The following is a 16,607-nucleotide window of genomic DNA, read 5'->3' on the forward strand; positions in this document are numbered from 1 at the left end:
AGGGGATATCTAGAATAAATGATCTAAACTAGAATTGCTCTGGATATACCACCTTAATATGCTTACCCTCAATGGATTTATTGAGGGCTATGAAATTGCCCCTTATTTATAGATTGCTTTTAGATTTTCTCAATCTTGATTGATAGACCTTTATATATTCAACTGGGATTTATCATGGCATTATTTACTGGTTCCTAATGTTCTAAAACAACATTTTGTTTATATATCATATTATATTTTATTATGTATTTTTAGGGTGCAATTTTATTATGTAATTTATAGTAGACATTTTATATTTATTTGCTCTGGAATTCTAGTCATGGCCAAAAGGTTTGAGAATGACACACGTCATTTTTCACAAAGTCTGCTGCCTCAGTTTTTATGATGCCAATTTGCATATACTCCAGAATGTCTTTAAGAGTGATCAGTTGAATTGCAATTAATTTTAAAGTCCCTCTTTGCCATGACAATGAACTTTATCCCAAAAATATTTCCACTGCATTTCAGCCCTGCCCCAAAAGAACCAGCTGACATCAGGTCAGTGATTCTATACTTAACAAAGTTGAGTGTTGACAAGGACAAGGCTGGAGATCACTCTGTCATGCTGACTGAGTTAGAATTAACAGACTGAAAGCTTAAAAGTGCTTGAAATCATTGTTCTTACTCTGTTAACTATGGTTACCTGCCAGGAAACATGTGCAGTCATCATTGCTTTGCACAAAAAGGGCTTTACAGGCAAGAATATTGCTGCTGGTAACAATGCACCTAAATCAACCATTTATCGGATCATCAAGAACTTCAAGGAGAGAGGTACAATAGTTGTGAAGAAGGCTTCAGGGCGCCCAAGAAAGTCCAGCAAGCGCAAAGACCGTCTCCTAAAGTTGATTCAGCTGAGGGATTGGGGCACCACCAGTGCAGAGCTTGCTCAGGAATAGCAGCAGGCAGGTTTGAGTGCAACTGCACACACAGTGAGACGAAGATTTTTGGAGGGTGGCCAATGTCAACAAGACCAGCAAAGAAGCCACTTCTCTCCAGGAAAAACATCAGGGACAGACTGATATTCTGCAAAAGGAACAGGGATTGAACTGCTGGGGTAAAGTCATTTTCTCGGATGAATCCCCTTTCAGATTATTTGGGGCATCTGTAAAAACGCTTGTCTGGAGAAGGAAAGGTGAGCGGTATGATCAGTCCTGTGTCATGCCAACAGTAAAGCATCCTGAGACCATTCAGTCAGTATGTGGCCCAGAAATTGATTGAAAATACACTGAAGGGCTGTTACCCATTTTACTGCCCCCAATAAATCTGTTTTTGCTATCACTCATTGTACCCTCTGTTTCAAGCGCCCAGGGAGACACTGTTGAAAATCAATGGCCACACACTGGTGCCTTCCTAAGACTGGGAATCCTACCCAGTACCTTCTAAAATTCTTGTTAGTCACTCAAGTAAATACAGTTAGAAAGTAAAGCAATACATTTATTGTAACAAAAACACTAGATTTTTATACAGTAAATAAATACCAGGCAGGTTACCATATTTTCTGTTCCTTACCCCACTAGCTTAAGAAGTTAGTCACCTGAATGTCCTGATTTAAATGCCCATGGAGTTCTTTTCTTAGCTACAGCTGTATACCATTTGTAGAGAATGAAAACTCAAAAGCAGCTACACTGCACCTTCGATGAATCAAATCTCACAATGAATATCACCTCCCCCCTGGAGTGGTTCATTATATCTAGGGTCTAATTGCAGGCCAAAAGTCTGGAGTTGTCTTGTGAGAACAATGGATACTAATTAGCCTCTCCAGTATTTTGTAACCTGATCCCTACCCATAACCCTCCTGGCTTCAATTTAAGGACAATAAATAACAACCTCCCTGCCACTTCAACAATATACAATAAACAATATACATATTTACAATGAACTACAATGTTCCCTTATCCACCTGTAATTAGACACTGCAGTCGTACTCTGTTGAGCTGGGAAACAAAGGCAAGGGCTATAAAAAGTACATGCTATAGTCCACATTTTGTGAGAAACAAAACACAGGCTAGTTAGGGTGATATTAATACCTCATTTCACCACATTCCTCCCCCACTTTTTTAGCCCTTGTTCCCCAGTAGCTCCCTTGCCCTTTGTAAACCTTTCTCCCCAAAGTCCAAAGTCTCTGGCCTACTGTGGTTTTACCTGGTTCTAATGGTAAAGTAGACAGCATTACACAGATACTCAATCTCACACCAGGGTCCCATGGGTGCGGGCATATCATCCCACCCAGCTGGAGTGGGTCTTTCTGCTGCCCTGTGTCATAAGATGAGACAACAATAAATCTGGGTCACTCCTGAGCACACATCTGTGGTAGGAGAGTTGTAGTCCAACATCCCTTGGGTGCTTTGTCCACCTTTTAAATGCCCAACTGCAAATAGTTCCTTGGCATGTCCTCCTTTTCTGGGGACTATGCTCCCCTTTCCCACAAACTGGAGTGAAAATTGCCTTTGGGCAGGAAAACTTTGGGGTTCCTTGTCCAGCTGTTTCTAACAAAGATCCAATCCTGCTCCCCCAAACACTCAAGGGGCAACTGCACAGTGGAAGGCAAATGTGGGGGCTCAAATAATTCTTTGCTGCTGGGGAATCCTCTGTCCCCCTCCCAAACCACTTGTGGGTGCCCCTCTATGTATGTAGAAGTGCATCTCCCCTCCCTGCTACCACATTCAACTGTTGCACTACTTCCCTCGCCTCTGGTGCATCGGGGTAGTATGGATCCTCATTGGGCCTAGACTTGTCCTCCTGGCAGCAAACCAGAGTGGATGGTCCAGTGCAGGCCTCTGGTATGGGGTCCTGGGTCCTCTGATTTGAAGCTGGATTAGGGTGCTCCAAAAGTTTTGAGGCTGGTGATTCTTGATGTGCCAGTGCCCCCTCAGGCTCACACTCTGCCAACTTCTCCTCATCTGTTATTTCTGTTTGGGGAAAAGTATAGGAGTTTTCCCAGGGCCCCATGGCAGTGGCCCCTGACATGACAATTACTTTATCCTCTCCCATTAATTCTGTCATACAGTCTGTAATCATGATTTCTGATGAGATCATATGTTGAGCAAATTTGTTTATCTTCTGTCACAGTTGGGTACAGCTGTACATCACTTGCCCCAGAGAGCACACATGCGGTATCCTGCATTACTTCATTAGATAAAACATTTTCAGACACAACAGGGGTGGATAACTGGCCTTTTCTGCAATTCTGTTCTAACTTAGACACAGTCTCAGGGGCCAATATCACTGACAAATTATCAGAAAATGCTACTACATGATACTTACATGGTAGCTCTTTTCCATCCAAGTCACCAAATGGGAGGATTTCTCCTAATCCTTTCTGGTGTAGTCACCAAGCAGTTTTTCTCCAGTCTCCCCCCAAGATAGTAGTTTGGGCAGCTGTGTATAATCCTCTAGAATGGACCTCCCCTGATTAACAGACGGAGCAGTCCTTTTTTTTTAGAATGCGACAAAAGATATTGTAATTGACATTTTCAGTATTCATTCGATAACACTGATCCTGCCACATTTCAGTGTCAGTAAGTCCTTGTGACCATACCTTGTCCTCTACTTCTTCAAAACTCTGTTGCAGGCATTGAATTTGTTTCCAGAGAGGTATGTGGGGACCTAGTGAGCATTCATTTCCTATAGACACTAAAGGCATTGATGGGATTCTCCTGATCTTTTAAAAGACGTTTGAGGATATCCCTGTGCATGCAGTACAGGTATGGTACACCACGGATCTGGCATTCCACTATCAACTCCTCCATACTCTTTGTCTCTAGTGGATCTGTAGAATCTGCCAATGGGACAAATTCTATTAGTACATTTGCAGGGGATTCGTCAGGCAAGTCTCTGTGATGTAACAGTCTATTTTCGTCTTGTTTGTACTGCTGATTATAGTTGTCACTGGATTTTCCCTTGGTCAGATTCTGTATAGTACAAATAACTTCATTTGTAAAATCATCCCATTCTGGTTCATCCGAAAATTCCTGGCACTTACTTCCTCTTTCAACATTAGGAACACATCCAACAGGTTGTTCAATTTCTCCTGTAGCCTGGCTCCTTTCCACATAATAATCGTTGGGCACTCCTCATCCCTATAATTCAAAATGTGCTGCATTTTGGTGGGGTGGTGCAACATATGCCCATCCTGCAGACACTACCACAGTCCTTCATACCAGAAATCCGTTCCCATGGGTGCACTGAACTGTTTCATCTCTTCTTTTGGGAACTCTTTCAACACTGGGATGTGATCTGCTCTCTTCTTCCCAGAGCGCCAGGGATCACATTTTACTTCCAGGGATCACATCACTGTGATTTCCCCTTCTTGAGACACGGTTTCATCTTCCGTTCTCCACTGGCGGGGTCCACCTCTCCTTATCAAATCGGGACTTCATCATCATCATTTATTTATATTGCGCCAGCAAATTCCGTAGCGCTTTACAATTGGGAACAAAAATTAATAAAACAATACTGGGTAATACATACAGACAGAGCAGTAAGAGAACCCTGCTCGCAAGCTTACAATCTATGGGACAATGGGAGATTGAAACACAAGGACATGTGTTACATCGTATTGCACACTGGACCAGCTAGAATGCAAAGGTAAAAGTACTGAGTGGGCTGTGTGTGTACCAATGTTGGTCAGAGGGTTGTTGTCTTGTGTTAGCTGTGTAGAGGGTGGTAATACGGGAGATTTAGATGGTGGTTGAGGAATATCATAAGCTTGTCTGAAGAAGTGGGTTTTCAGAGAACGCTTGAAGGTTTGGAGACTAGAGGAAAGCCTTACTTTGCGAGGGAGAGAATGGCGGCATCTTCCCTCGCCTAATGCCCACAACGCTTCTCGTGACACTTTCTACCTTAAAGCTTAACTTTAAACTTAGGAGTAAGTTCAGGATAATGCGGTTACTGGTTTCTTGTGCTAGCTGCTTTGCAGATCCCTGGAATGTATCACAATACTGTTCCCCTGCAACTCTACCCAGAGAGGACCTGGTACTGAATGTCCCCACTGCTTGCCACCAAAAATGTGAAGATACCAGGTTTTCTGACCCAATTCTACCCACTTCACTCTGGCTGGTCACCCACATGTGCCTTCCTAAGACAGGGATGCCTACCCAGTACCTTCTAAAGTTCTTGTTAGTCACTCAGGCAAATGCAGTTAGAAAGTAAAGCAATATATTTATTGTAACACAAACAATCACTAGATTATTATATACGAACAGTAAATAAATACCAGGCAGGTTTACCACATTATCTGCCCCTTACCCCTCTAGCTTAAGGAGTTAGTCACATGGATGGTCCTGACTTAAAGGCCCATGGAGTTCTTTTCTTAGCTACAGCTGTATACCATTTGTAGAGAACGAAAACTCAAAACCAGCTACACTGCACCTTTGATGAATCAAATCTCACAATGAATATCACCTCTCCCCTGGAGTGGCTCATGATATCTAGGGTCTAATTTCCACAGAAACTCCCCTGCAAGATTGTAGACCAAACCTCTGGAGTAGTCTCGTGAGAACTAATTAGCCTTCCCCCTTCTCCACTATCTTGTAACCTGATCCCTACCCATAATCCCCCTGGCTTCAATTTAATGACAATAAATAACAACCTCCCTGCCACATCAAAAATATACAATAAACAATATACATATTTACAAAGAGCTACAATGTCCCCCTATCCACATGTAATTAGACACTGCAGTTGTACTCTGTTGAGCTGGGGAACAAAAGCAGGGGCTATAAAAAGTACTTGCTATAATCCACATTTTGTGAGAAACGAGGAACAGGCTGGTTAGGGTGATATTAATACCTCGTTTCATCAGACATACTATATAAATGAGTATTGTATGCCCATTTTAAAGATTGCTGCAGCAGTAGTGAATAAATTAAATATGGCTGTGGTAGTATCCAAACTATATTGCAAAAAGTGGATTAAGAAGACTTGACAGGTCTTCTAAGCCTAAGAAGAGCACTCACTGCTTAACCCATACTTACTCCTGATTGGCATTGAATGGATCTCAATGATTCCGCCGTTCGCGCATGCGCAAAATGGCACCCATAATCGACTCTAAAATATGGAACATTTCATTCTTATTGCAAATCCTCCTGAAGAAGCCGTATACAAACTAAACGCGTTGAGACACACATTACTATTACTATATCTTTTAGAGTTTGTTTGCTTTTTGTTTATTTTGGTTAATTGGATCACCACTACTCCTGACCTATCCAGCAAGGAGGTGAACAGAGACATCTAGTGGTATATTTACTAAACTGCTGTTTTGAAAGTGCAGATGTTACGTTTAGCAACCAATCACATTCTAGTTATCATTTATTTAGTACATTCTACAAAATGAAAATCTAGAACCTAATTGGTTGCTATAGGCATCATCTTCACTTTTCAAACCCATAGTTTAATAAATATACCTCCTAGTGTCAAGCCAACTTGTACTACAGATAAGCTACTTACTTTTTTAAACTATAAGTGTACATATTATGTGATCATATTGAATAAATCTTGAATAAATCTGCGTTTTGAAAATATACTACACTATGTGGTGTTTCCACTCTTGTATTCTGGTACTACTTTGGAGATGACTGGGGATAATGCTGTGAAGTAATATCACCCGACACATCGAAGGAAGGCAGCCGCCTTTAAGAAGGCACTGATTTACTGATGTGAATGGTCTCACTACATTGATCATTCCTAATACTATACTGAGCACAATGGTTTACTGTTCATATCTTTCATATCTCTCTCTTTCTTTCTCTCTGTCTCTCTCTCGCTCGCTTTCCCACCTGATTGTTAGTATTCCTGATATGCTCCTGTATCCTTAATTTCAGAGGGTTTTTTGCCTTTCCTACATATTTGTACCCACAAGAGCATTCCAATAGGTATTTAACTGGTATTGATAGGCAATTCATAAGTTGTTTTAATGTCAAACCTCTTACTGTTGTCAAAATTGCAAAAGACCTTTTTATCAGTGCTGGCAAATTTACAAATATTACAATGTTGCATTTATTAAAACATCTACATTCAATAAATGTTACTGATCTTGTTTTGTAGCTTCAGTTAACATGCTCGGTGCCAAGGTGTCGTTCAGATTCTTTTTTTTATTAATGAGGATTTCCGGTTTGTCTGGAAGGATTTTTGTCAAAACTGGGTCCATCTTCAAAACGTCCCTGTGTTTCGTTATTGTGTTCTCACAACAGTTGTATTGTATAATAAAAGCAATGTTATCTTTCTTATTGTTTTCATTGGGATATTTTAACAGTTCGATCCTATTAACCCCCGCAATTTTAGTAATGGCTCCTGTGGTCAAATTCTCTGGGTAGCCTCGATTCTTAAAGCGCTCTCCATATATGCATTTCCTAACTACAATTTATTTTTATCCAATAAAATTGGAAATATGTGATGTTAGTTTTCCATCTTTACACACTCCCACTCTCAAAATGGAGATAACTATTCGTATCCACTGTATTGATATAATTCTTAGCTACAACTTTATTACCTACTCCTGACAGGACCAAATCTAGATATTCTATTTTCACGTCATGCTTGGCTATAAACTTCAAATTGCAATTGTTGACATTGATATATGTGAGGAAGAATTTAGTGAGTCTGTATCGCCATCCCAAACCACTATGATATCATCAATGTATCTCTTATGCATTTTTATATGGTTTGAGTAAGGATATGTTCTTCTTCCCAACTGCCCATGAGTAGATACGCAAAGCTTGGTGCGAATATCTTCCCCATGGCAGTCCCACACACCTGGAGATAAAGTGTGTCTATGAATTTAAATTAGTTGTGTGTTGAAAAAGTACAGAATGAGTTCACAGATGAACTCTCTATGTGTGTTGGTGAGAATAAGTTCAGGGTCTAGATATTGCATACAAGCTGCAGTACCTTTTCTATGTTCAATTGAGGTAAATCAAAAGTAACCCAGAGAAAGATCAGTCTCACTGAAGCATTAAGAAAGATTATAGAGGAGGCAGTCAGTTGAGGGGAAGCCTAGATAGTAGAAAGTTGCAGCAGTCAAGGCAGGAGACAATGAAACAAGGATTTTGGTAATGTCCGCAGTGAGAAGAAAGGTGAATATTGATGGAACAAGACAGCACCAGGGACTAAATTTGTGGAGTGAAGCTAAGGGTGAAGTCAAGGATGGCACCAAGACATAGGGCTTTGGAAACTATTATAAACCTTGATGGAGGTTAGACGGATTAACTGTGATGCTAGGATGGGGGAAATTTGAGAGCTCTACTTTGGACATTTTGAGCCTTAAATAGTGTTGGGACATCCATGCTGCGACATAGAAGTGGCAGTTGGACACATAGGTAGTTTAAAGAGGTTGGGAGAGAAGAGGTGGGTTTGGGTGTCATATACATAGAAGTTTCACTAGAGGCCAAAAGAGTGTATTAGTTTACTGAGAGAGGATATATAAAGAGAGAAAAGTCAAGGGCCATGAACAGAGTCTTGAGAGACTCTAACAGAGAGAGAGTAGAGGGGAGTTTGTCAGATGTAGAGACACTGAAGAAGCTTTTAGATAGGTAAGATGTAATGTTGAAAAGAGGCCAAGGTAAGTCAGAGGTGAGTGAATATAGGAATGTAGCTTATTTGAATGTATATGGTGTGGATATATCCCAAAATTATAGGTGAATACCCTTAAATGAATTCCTATTCACCCATATTTTCTGATGCTAAAATAATTACGGATAGTCAGGTGGTATATTAGGTTAGACTTTATTGTATTCAAGCTCTAGTTCACATACGGATAGTATGTGTCAATTATAGAAATTTTAAACAGTTCATGAATCATAAAGCATTATTTAATTTTATGAGTGGTGGTTTTGGAAATAATATACTTATACAGGTTCAGACCAACATAACATTTTTAGTCTATATTCACCAAATTTTTAACAACCATAATGGTAGAAGGGTAATTTCAATGCCGGAGCTGCGAGCAGAAAGCAGGGTTAAAATTACTGTATTAACGGTAATATATTTATCACTGTGCTATTCTGGGTGGGGAATTCAATCCCCCCCAGTATATCTTTCCACTAAATTCTTGCCCTTGCTAATCCCACCGTAAATTTGACTTGATATTTGGGCTTTTTACAAATCATAGCCATGCCCTTAATGCAATTTATTTATAGCAGGGAAATTCTCATTGTTACAGACGCCTGAAATCTTTGTTTTTAGGAGATACATAACATGTTTACTGATCTCTTTGTATATTTACAACATTCTATCTACTATATGTTCTAACTGATTCAGATCTCCAAATTTATTCCGAGAGATTCTATATATTCTGTCCTTATCCTATAACCTTTAAGGTCCATTAGTATGCATGCAGCTTTTATAGTTTTTACTGTGATGCTAAATTAACACAATTACACATAAGCACAACACTGTGATAACACTATTAGATCAGGCTGGAGTATATAATCTTGCTCAAAATATCCTTGGATATTAACAGCACTGAATACAACAATATTAATGTATCTTAATTAGGTTTGTTTACCACACGTCAGGAGATGTGTTATATATGATTGTGTATTTCTCATATGGATTCTTACCCTTGCCAGTTCCAGTATAATATGATTGTCTCTTAGAGATTTTCAAGGATTATACATTGTATACATTAATGTTCTTAATAAAAAGGGGTGTTATGGTGGGATACAGTTTTGTGTTTTAGATAATTACGTATCTCTGATGGTTACTGTTCAAGAGATAGGTGATGTGTTAATCAGTCTCCTAGCATATGCACAATTTACTGATTGAGACAGGTAAGCAGGTTGTCAAGTCCTTATACTTGTCCTTACAAAGTGTATTAAACCAAGAAAAAAGTTTAGGGAAGAAGAGACCTAAAATTGGCTTCCTGAGGGGAGCAGTGTAAACATTTTTAATATGCAAAAGCAATAAAGAAATATTTTTACATTCTCATAAACATGTAGCGTGACTATCTGCATGCGGTTCTACAATATGAAGGATCTGTTCGTTTGCATGTTGACATATTAATAGCATCTTATTATCGTAGATTTGTAAGGCGCCACAGTGCCGTACAGTAGGGAAAACAGTGCATACATAAAACGGTAACATACAACAAATAAACATAGACAAAATAAATGCAGACACGAAAACAAATCGTATTAAGGACCCTGCTCATTAGAGAGCATACATTCTAAGTGGAAGAGGGCACAGCTGAAACAAGAGAAGTAAATGTGTCTCAGAGTGGAGATTGTGATAGTTGTGAGGGTGCATTAGTGTGAATAGTGTTATCGAGGATAAGGTCCCCTCTTCAAAAAGAAATGGGTTTTCAAAGAGCATCTAAAGATTTGAAGGCTGTGGGAAAGTCTGATTGAGCATGGTAGGAAATTCCATAAGTGGGGAGCAGCACGGGAGAAGTCTTGTAGACGGGAGTGAGAGGTGGTTACCAGAGATGAGATAAGGCGCTGGTCAGAGGTACATCTAAGAAGACGGGAGGGAGAGTATTTTGATATGAGATTTGAGATGTATGCAGGGGTAGTGTTGTTGAAGGCTTTGTAGTTAAGGGTGAGTAATTTGAATTTGATTCTGGAGGACACACGGAGCCAGTGCAGCAGATGTGGAGAGGTGAGAGAGGAAGATCAGTCATGCAGCAGAATTTAGGATGGATTGATGTGTGGATATATGGTTGTCAGGAATGCCAGATAGCAGCAGGTTGCAAAAGTCAAGACAGGGGATGATGAGATAATGGATGAGTTTTGGTAGCGTGTTGAGTAAGAAAAGGGCGTATTCTGGCAATGCTTTTAAGGTGGAGTCGACAGGACTGGAAGAGGGTCTGGATGTCAGGAATAAAGCAGAGAGCTGAGCCAATGGTGACACCAAGGCAGCGGGCTTGGGAGACTGAGGAAATTGTGGTGTTATTGACAGTGAGGGATCTTGAGGCTTTAATTGCTGCCAAAGGTGCATCAACAAAGTATTGCGCAAAGGCTGTGAATACTCATCTACCAGTGATTTCTTAGTTTTCTATTTTCAATAACTTTGCCAAATGCTCAAAAATAACTTTTTTCATGTTGTCATTATCGGGTATCGGCCGCACGGTGACAAAGTGGTTAGCACTTCTGCCTCACAGCACTGGGGTCATAAGTTCAATTTCCGACCATGGCCTTATCTGTGTGGAGTTTGTATGTTCTCCCCATGTTTGCATGGGTTTCCTCCGGGTGCTCCGCTTTCCTCCCACACGCCAAAAACATACTGATAGGTTAATTGGCTGCTATCAAAAATTGACCCTAGTCCCTCTCCCTCTCTGTCTGTGTGTGTGTGTTAGGGAATTTAGACTGTAAGCTCCAATGGGGCAGGGACTGATTTGAATGAGTTCTCTGTACTGCGCTGCGGAATCAGTGGCGCTATATAAATAAATGGTGGCGATGATGATGATGACCTCACCTGTCCCTATGCAGGAACAGTGTGGCAAATAGACCTCTCTGCCACAATATATATATATATATATATATATATATATATATATATATATATATATATATATATATTTATATCTATATATATATATATATATATATATATATATATATATATATATATCTATATATATATATATATATATATATATATATATTTATTTTTTTTTTTTGATAAGCAGAATAGCTTTTGCACGAAAAAGAGCTATGGTAGGCAAATGAGGTTTAAAAACATAGGCCCTACAAAAACAAAAGAGATATGCAAACAAAAAAGGTATAAATGCCAGAAGCAGGAACTAAAATAAGAACTTGGAAATCATCACCACCACCATACAACACTTGGTGCTCAAAACATCACCCACATTCTGGTATTCATTTTCCATCTGCTATCCACAGTGCAAAGTTACTCCAGGAGAAATCTACCGAACAAAGAACAGGAGCATTGAATACAAGAGAAACATCTTCCAACAACTGCTTCCCTCTGAAGGAAACACAACGTAAGTAACCCTACAGCACCACACTACCACTGGGTTACATCAAGTTGCTCTTCGGCACATCACTAACTTAAAATTTTACAAGCTGATTACACGGTTATAGTTGCCAACATTTACAAATATTATTCTATGGGTACTCTTACTGCTGAACCAGTGCACATACTGTTTATATATATATATATATATTTATTTATATCATGTGTGATATGTCTCCAATCCCCATTATTTCATGCTTACTGAATGCGATAAGTGTTCTTTTTATATTCCTTTACAATAAATATTTTAAAGTCTATAGAATAAAAATAGATAATAAAAACCATATCTATCATGCTAAAAAATAGGAATTGTATTGTGCAGTTGGTAAATATAGAAAAATGGACATTTCTAGGGACAAAAAGCTCCAGGGATAAATCTTTAAAACTTGGTATTGCCTCCTACGTAGACTTATGCCAATTGTGTATATTGTACCTCCAAACAGGTTTTCATTTGAATATTTAGCTCCTATATTTGTAACAGTAGCATCAATCCTGTATATTTCTGTGAATCAGTGCTCTGAGGAGTACATAGCAATGTCTAAAAAGTAAATATGAGCTATTTGTTTTCACTATTTGTGTTTAGTTGAGTATGAAGTGCACATTTCGGAATGCAAGAAAATAGTATCTTTTAAGGAGAAATGAATGAGTAAATGACCACATGTAAACTTTTGCAGTTACTATCTTTCAGGGTAATCAATAAATTAGAAAATCTGTATCAGCGCTTTCCCAACCTGCTGCAAAAATATGAAGCGGATAGGTAAGATTTGTTACTGAATGAAAGTAAATTAAACATGTTCACTTGTGTAATATTGTAATAAGACATTTTAAGTTGGTTGTGTTTCGCCATTTCTGTAAAAAATTACACATTTATGAAAGGTTGAAATTGATGGACCTGTGTTTTTTAAAATACATTATATAGAACATTTGCCTAAAATTCACATATTTTGGATTGAAAAGGATTCAAAATAAAGAAAAGAGAGGGGGTAAGCTTTACTGACCATTAACATAGTTAAAATGACAACATAATTGCATTTTAGCAAGTTTTCATTTTCACCTATAGGAAGGTATGGATTGAGTTTAGATCTGACCAATTATCTTATATTAGGGGCTATATTTACTAAACTATGGGATTTAAAAAGTGGATTCAGATTCAGATTCTAGTTGTCATTTTGTTGAATGTACTAAATAAGTGATAACTACAATCTGATTGGTTGCTATAGGCAATATCTCCACTTCTTCAAACCCGGAGTTTAGTAAATATACCCCTAGGCGTGGCATGAATAACATAGGGGGATAAGTGGGTGGGAGAGTTCCAGGTTGTCATGCCCAAAAGATCTGACACTTATGACTGTTAGCTAAAACAGGTTAGAAACTGAGTCCCGGCAAGATTAAAGATTTTGATCAGAGTTCTCATAGTAGTGAAGCCAGGGGACCATGTAGTGTTGAATTTGATGGGACAATTGTATGAAATGTGTGAAATGTATAGAAAGCAGGAGACCTGTAATATTCTGTTGATTACCGTCTGTTATAGTGGCAGGGTTGTTTTTTTTCTAATTAGAGACGACTGAGCATTTTGCTGCATTAAGGATATGTCCTGTTAATGTGGTTATGGGCTTGAGGATATCTCTAAGGTCTCCTCCATGCCCGCTTCCCTTCTTATTTCATAGATATCTTTTTCGGGTTGGACTTAGGTGATTATCAAATAGCAAACAGTAGAAGGATGATATTTGTTCTCTTGGATTTAGATTTGCATTTACAAGCATTTCTTAGGGTGTTCTCTGTGATAGTGCTCTTAGTGCAAGGATTGAATTATACAGAATCCTAGTTGTAAAGAACTGAAATAAGCAGTCGTGAGGGAGATAGAAACGTTCTTGTACTTCTGTAAATTCTGTGAAAAATTACAATAAGGTAATGTCAGCCAGGAATTATTATATTTTGATTGTTCCACAATTTAAAAGATTTGTGATCACGTCCAGGGGGGAAGACTGGGTTGTCAGTATGGGCAATGCCTATTTATTGATATGCTCACGTACTTTAGTCACATATGCTTAGCCAAAATAAAGTTGTGGGTGGGACTTGAGCAGATGGAGATCTCACTTTGAATGAGATCCACAGCAGGGTATAGGGTGCTAATGGAAGCCTAAGATGTGCGCTCCAATCAACCTGTGCCATGCAGGGTCTTTATTAAAGGGAAAGGCAGTTTTCCTCCATCCCCTGAAGCCATAAGGCTCCCTAGGGAGAGAAGGATTTCAGGCTCCCCTTCCTCGAAGCTGGGGTTGCCCCTTGATATCACTGACCCCCAGAGCCTTACGGCCCTTTAGGGGACAAGGTTCTTCAGGCCCACCTCCGCCGTAAGGCTTGATAGGTTGAAGCTCCCCTTGAGGAACTAAATCTTCAGTTCCCCCCAGAAGCAGGGAGCCTTCTCAGCAAAGGATAAATAGCTCTACCTAAAAAATAGAAGTGCTCAGTGCAATGTGCCTTATTTACAGATGTCCCCTACCACCATGTGCATTTTTAAACACTATGCACTATTGTGCATTTTTAACGCTATAAAATAATGGTAATTTGTGGCATTAAGTTGCCCTACAGAATATTTATCCCACCACAAACAAGATAGAGGTTTAGAGACCACCAACTTCTTGTCAGCTAATTGTTTATTACAACAGGGAACTGGTTCTTCTCTTGTAGAGGCATTTATGTTAAAATTCCTGTGATGTTTAATCATGCCGCAGAGGACTAAACAAGCACAAGATCAAAATATTTACATTTACATTTCTATGCACAATTATTTACTGCTGGATTTTGTGGAAATGCTATTTATGTAATGTCTGGGATACATTGACTATTTCATTTAAGTTTTGCGTTGAGAAAACATTCCTAGGCTTTGCATAAGTATAGGGTAGGAGTTTACTTTTCAGTTTGTGAACAGGTGCTAAAGTTACTGGCAGATATTAGATTCTTATATCTAATTGTCATCTATCATTCTACTCTCTCACTTTTCTTTTTCCCTTACATAATCTTTACACAATGCATGTTCTACAAATACCTTATTGTTAAATTATGCAAGGTAACGTCTGTATTTGTGAGGTTCTTTAACATTGATTGTTTAATCATACTTACCAACTTTCTGTTGGTGAAATCCGGGAGCCTGCAGAGGAGGTGGGCGTAACGGGGGGGCGGGGCTCCAAGTGGCGTCATTTTGGACCTGCCCCCATGACGTGATGACGCAAAATGCGTCATTTGACAGCGGGGGGCGGGGCCAAACGCCGCAATTCACCGGGAATCGCGGCGTTTGGGACTTAATTCTGCCCACTTCAATAGGAAGTGGGCAGAATTATCCAGATGCGGGGGATTGCCACACTCGCCCGGGAGCCCGGGAGACTCTCGCAAAATGCGGGAGTCTCCCGGACATTTCGGGAGAGTTGGCAAGTCTGTTGTTTAATACAGCCAGACAGGACATATGCAAAATTTAACAATAATCTGACTATGGTGGGCATTTCAAATAAACAGCTAAAAATTTCTCTATGTGCAGTGTGCCTGATTTGCCTTTGTTTTGCTGGACAATGATAGTAAAACAAATGAAAATTTGCCACACTTACTAGAGTAGTGTAGTTTCCTTTAAAGTGCAAGTGTGACAGAATGGACCGCCTATGCCACCCTGTCTGTTGTTGCTGGGAACCGACTGGGCTTACTTTGCCACCATCCCCTTTCGCTATTCCGAATACACCCCTCCTGCTACAGTAGGAGGTGCCTGCTGGCACCGCTGGACTCCTTTATGGCATCCAGAACCACGTTTCTTCTGGGTAACTGTCGCTGCTAGTGTACTCATGTACTGGTACACTTGGGCTGGTACCCCTGACCGCTTATTATGGATCAGGGTGCTGCGGATGGATTTCCACTGGCCAATCACACTGGCCAGAGCTGCTGGGTAGTGGCAGAGCGGTGGTACTGGAGAGATAGTTTCAAACCTCAGACAGCCGGATACAGATAAGATTTTGGGTCTAATCTGTAGGTCACAGGATTACAGCAATATTGAAGAAGTTGTCAAGCAGGGCTTTAAAGCAGAGAGTGATGTTTATTTCGTTAAAGTGTCCTGACAAGGACAGTTCCACTGATTAAAGGTATCATTGGTCAGGTCAGATGGAACATCAGAATGATACATTTCAGTTTACAAGGGCTCTCTTTTTATACAGTTTCAGACACAGCCTCACAGGCTATTTTTAGAATTAGGATGCAATTTGTTTACCCCAACATGGATTTACATGCAATGCAAAGCTAACAATATTTACACTTATCTGTGATATCCTTAACCCTTGCTGTGATTCCCTGCCTCTTATTTTGGACACAGTGGACTTCTGACAGCAAGTCTAATTAACCCTTCCTTTCCCTTAAGGGGTATTGGACACTCACATCAAAAGGTCTAATCAACATGAGATTAGCATGGGTGCTTTTATCCAACAGTTACAACAGAATACACATTTCCTCCAAAGAAAAGATTTCCCCAAGATAAGTTGCAAACCATAAACACAGCATTTGCTTATACCAAGATATACAAATAATTTTCTAAACAAAGGCTTATTGTAAGATATATACATCAG

General features: G+C 39.6%; 1 protein-coding gene across 1 annotated transcript in view; it reads left to right on the forward strand.

Moving 5' to 3' along the window:
* The first annotated feature begins 11,882 nt into the window (after window positions 1-11,882).
* The window catches only part of LOC142100173 (protein FAM3A-like), a 62,222-nt gene continuing 57,497 nt past the window's right edge, over window positions 11,883-16,607 (forward strand). The window contains exons 1-2 of the mRNA XM_075184117.1: window positions 11,883-11,977; window positions 12,698-12,766. Of these exons, the coding sequence (XP_075040218.1) occupies window positions 12,754-12,766 (13 nt within the window). The 5' untranslated portion in view covers window positions 11,883-11,977; window positions 12,698-12,753. The remainder of the gene's footprint in view (window positions 11,978-12,697; window positions 12,767-16,607) is intronic.

The sequence above is a fragment of the Mixophyes fleayi genome, chromosome 8 (assembly GCF_038048845.1).
Source record: "Mixophyes fleayi isolate aMixFle1 chromosome 8, aMixFle1.hap1, whole genome shotgun sequence".
Classification (NCBI taxonomy): domain Eukaryota; kingdom Metazoa; phylum Chordata; class Amphibia; order Anura; family Limnodynastidae; genus Mixophyes; species Mixophyes fleayi.